Raw genomic sequence first — 1,650 nt, 5'->3', positions numbered from 1 at the left:
TCAATGTGCTCCTCGAGCACAGTAGTATGTGGCAGTATCTGCAGTGTCCACACTGGTGATCTTGAGGAANACCTGGTTGTTGGAGGTATCCTTGGAGATTGTGAGTCTGCTCTTCAGGGATGGGTTGTAGTACTTATCATCATCCCACCAAATGGTTGCCAGCCACTCCAGACCCTTCCTTGAGTTCTGGCGAATCCAGCTCACACCCANACCAGAAGTGCTCAGTGAAAACCCAGAGAAAGAACAAGTCAGACTGAGGGTCTGGGAGGGCTGCAATATCCCAGGGCCAGACTCTTTCAGAGTAACCTGGGACAGGACATCTGTGGAGAAAAAAAANGGAGAAGGTAAGGNTGGAANGGGGGTGCATAGAAAAGTTCATCCCTTAGGAAGCCTTGGCACTCACATGCAGGGACAAACAGCAGCAGGAACGAGGAAGTAAGTCTGTCCATGTCTGCACACTAGTGATTACACAGGCCCAGCTTTGGCTTTTCAACCCAAGGTTGGGTGGATCCAGGAGAGATTTGCATTCCTGCCCCAGGTGCTGCCTCTGATGGTATACTTAAGTTTTAGGACTCAAGGGTATCAAACTATGACGGGAAACACAGGAGCCCTCAAGAGAGTTCATATCTGCTCCCCACAGAGAGTATGTAACACACAAGGCCAGGTTCCTCAGTACATAACACTTCTGGTGAGTGATGTTGGGATGCACTACAGTTTAGAGAGATCCTCACTCTAACACAAAGGGCCCAGACTCTGTTCACTCATCTAGGAATCAATTCCCTATGATTTTCCATGGAGAACAGATGAGACTCAAAGGGGAGATTTTACTCCTACATTGATGACACTCTTAGTGAGTCTTACCACTATATTTTTTCCACAAAATTAATACAGTAATTGTATACTTCTTGCATAATGTAAATGTATATACCACCCCAAGGCTGGCAATTGTGAATACTATAATTCCATGGAAAACAGTGATTTCATTGGCTTTATTAATGTGTCAAGTTCCTGGCTCACATATTTGAGATTTCCATCTATTCAACACTCAGTAGCTTCATCATTATATTGACCTGTATTTGAGATCACTTTAAAATCAACAGCAGAAGTCATAAACCCTAAGCAGGGAGAAGTTTGTTCAATTCTCTCAGTTGCTGATGATCTTGGAAGTAGGCACAGTGGGCAGAGGCTTCTTGAAGGCACAGCACACAAGCTTAGAGTATTTTTCCACTACCTTCAGAAATGTTAAAACACAATGCATTTCTTTTTGTTCATATCAGTATTGATGTTTTAGAACTTAGAAAGAATAAGATTTGCCTAACTTTGATCAACTTTATGCAGTGGTTTGTTGGCATGAACTTGACTGAATATATCGATAAAAAGCTTATGTAGCTAACTGATTTCATTAAAGAAGTCTACACCAAAACCAATCAAGTTCCTTTTATGAATAAATCATCCAATTTTCAGATGTTTGAAAGATAAAAATATCAAGCTATGTCCAAACCATAAAATAGGATCTTAGCACAAAGTTGTATCAACACGAGAAAGAGAAAACAATCCCAGAATGCTGAGTGCCAACTGAGAACCTGTACCCTTAGTGTAACATGTGCAATAAGACCTGAACTAACACTTAGATTCCTTTTCCAGGGGGTT

General features: G+C 41.8%; 1 gene segment (V, D, J or C); it reads right to left on the bottom strand.

The window, feature by feature from the left end:
- On the bottom strand, positions 1–457 carry LOC110315542. The segment is given in 2 exon segments: positions 1–320; positions 404–457. Coding segments are annotated over 2 exon segments (366 nt in total).
- Between the last annotated feature and the right edge of the window lie 1,193 nt (positions 458–1,650).

This window comes from Mus pahari, unplaced genomic scaffold (assembly GCF_900095145.1).
Source record: "Mus pahari unplaced genomic scaffold, PAHARI_EIJ_v1.1 scaffold_12069_1, whole genome shotgun sequence".
Taxonomy (NCBI): Eukaryota; Metazoa; Chordata; class Mammalia; order Rodentia; family Muridae; genus Mus; species Mus pahari.
Note: the sequence above shows the minus strand (reverse complement) of the source record. Positions and strands in the feature narration are given on the sequence as shown.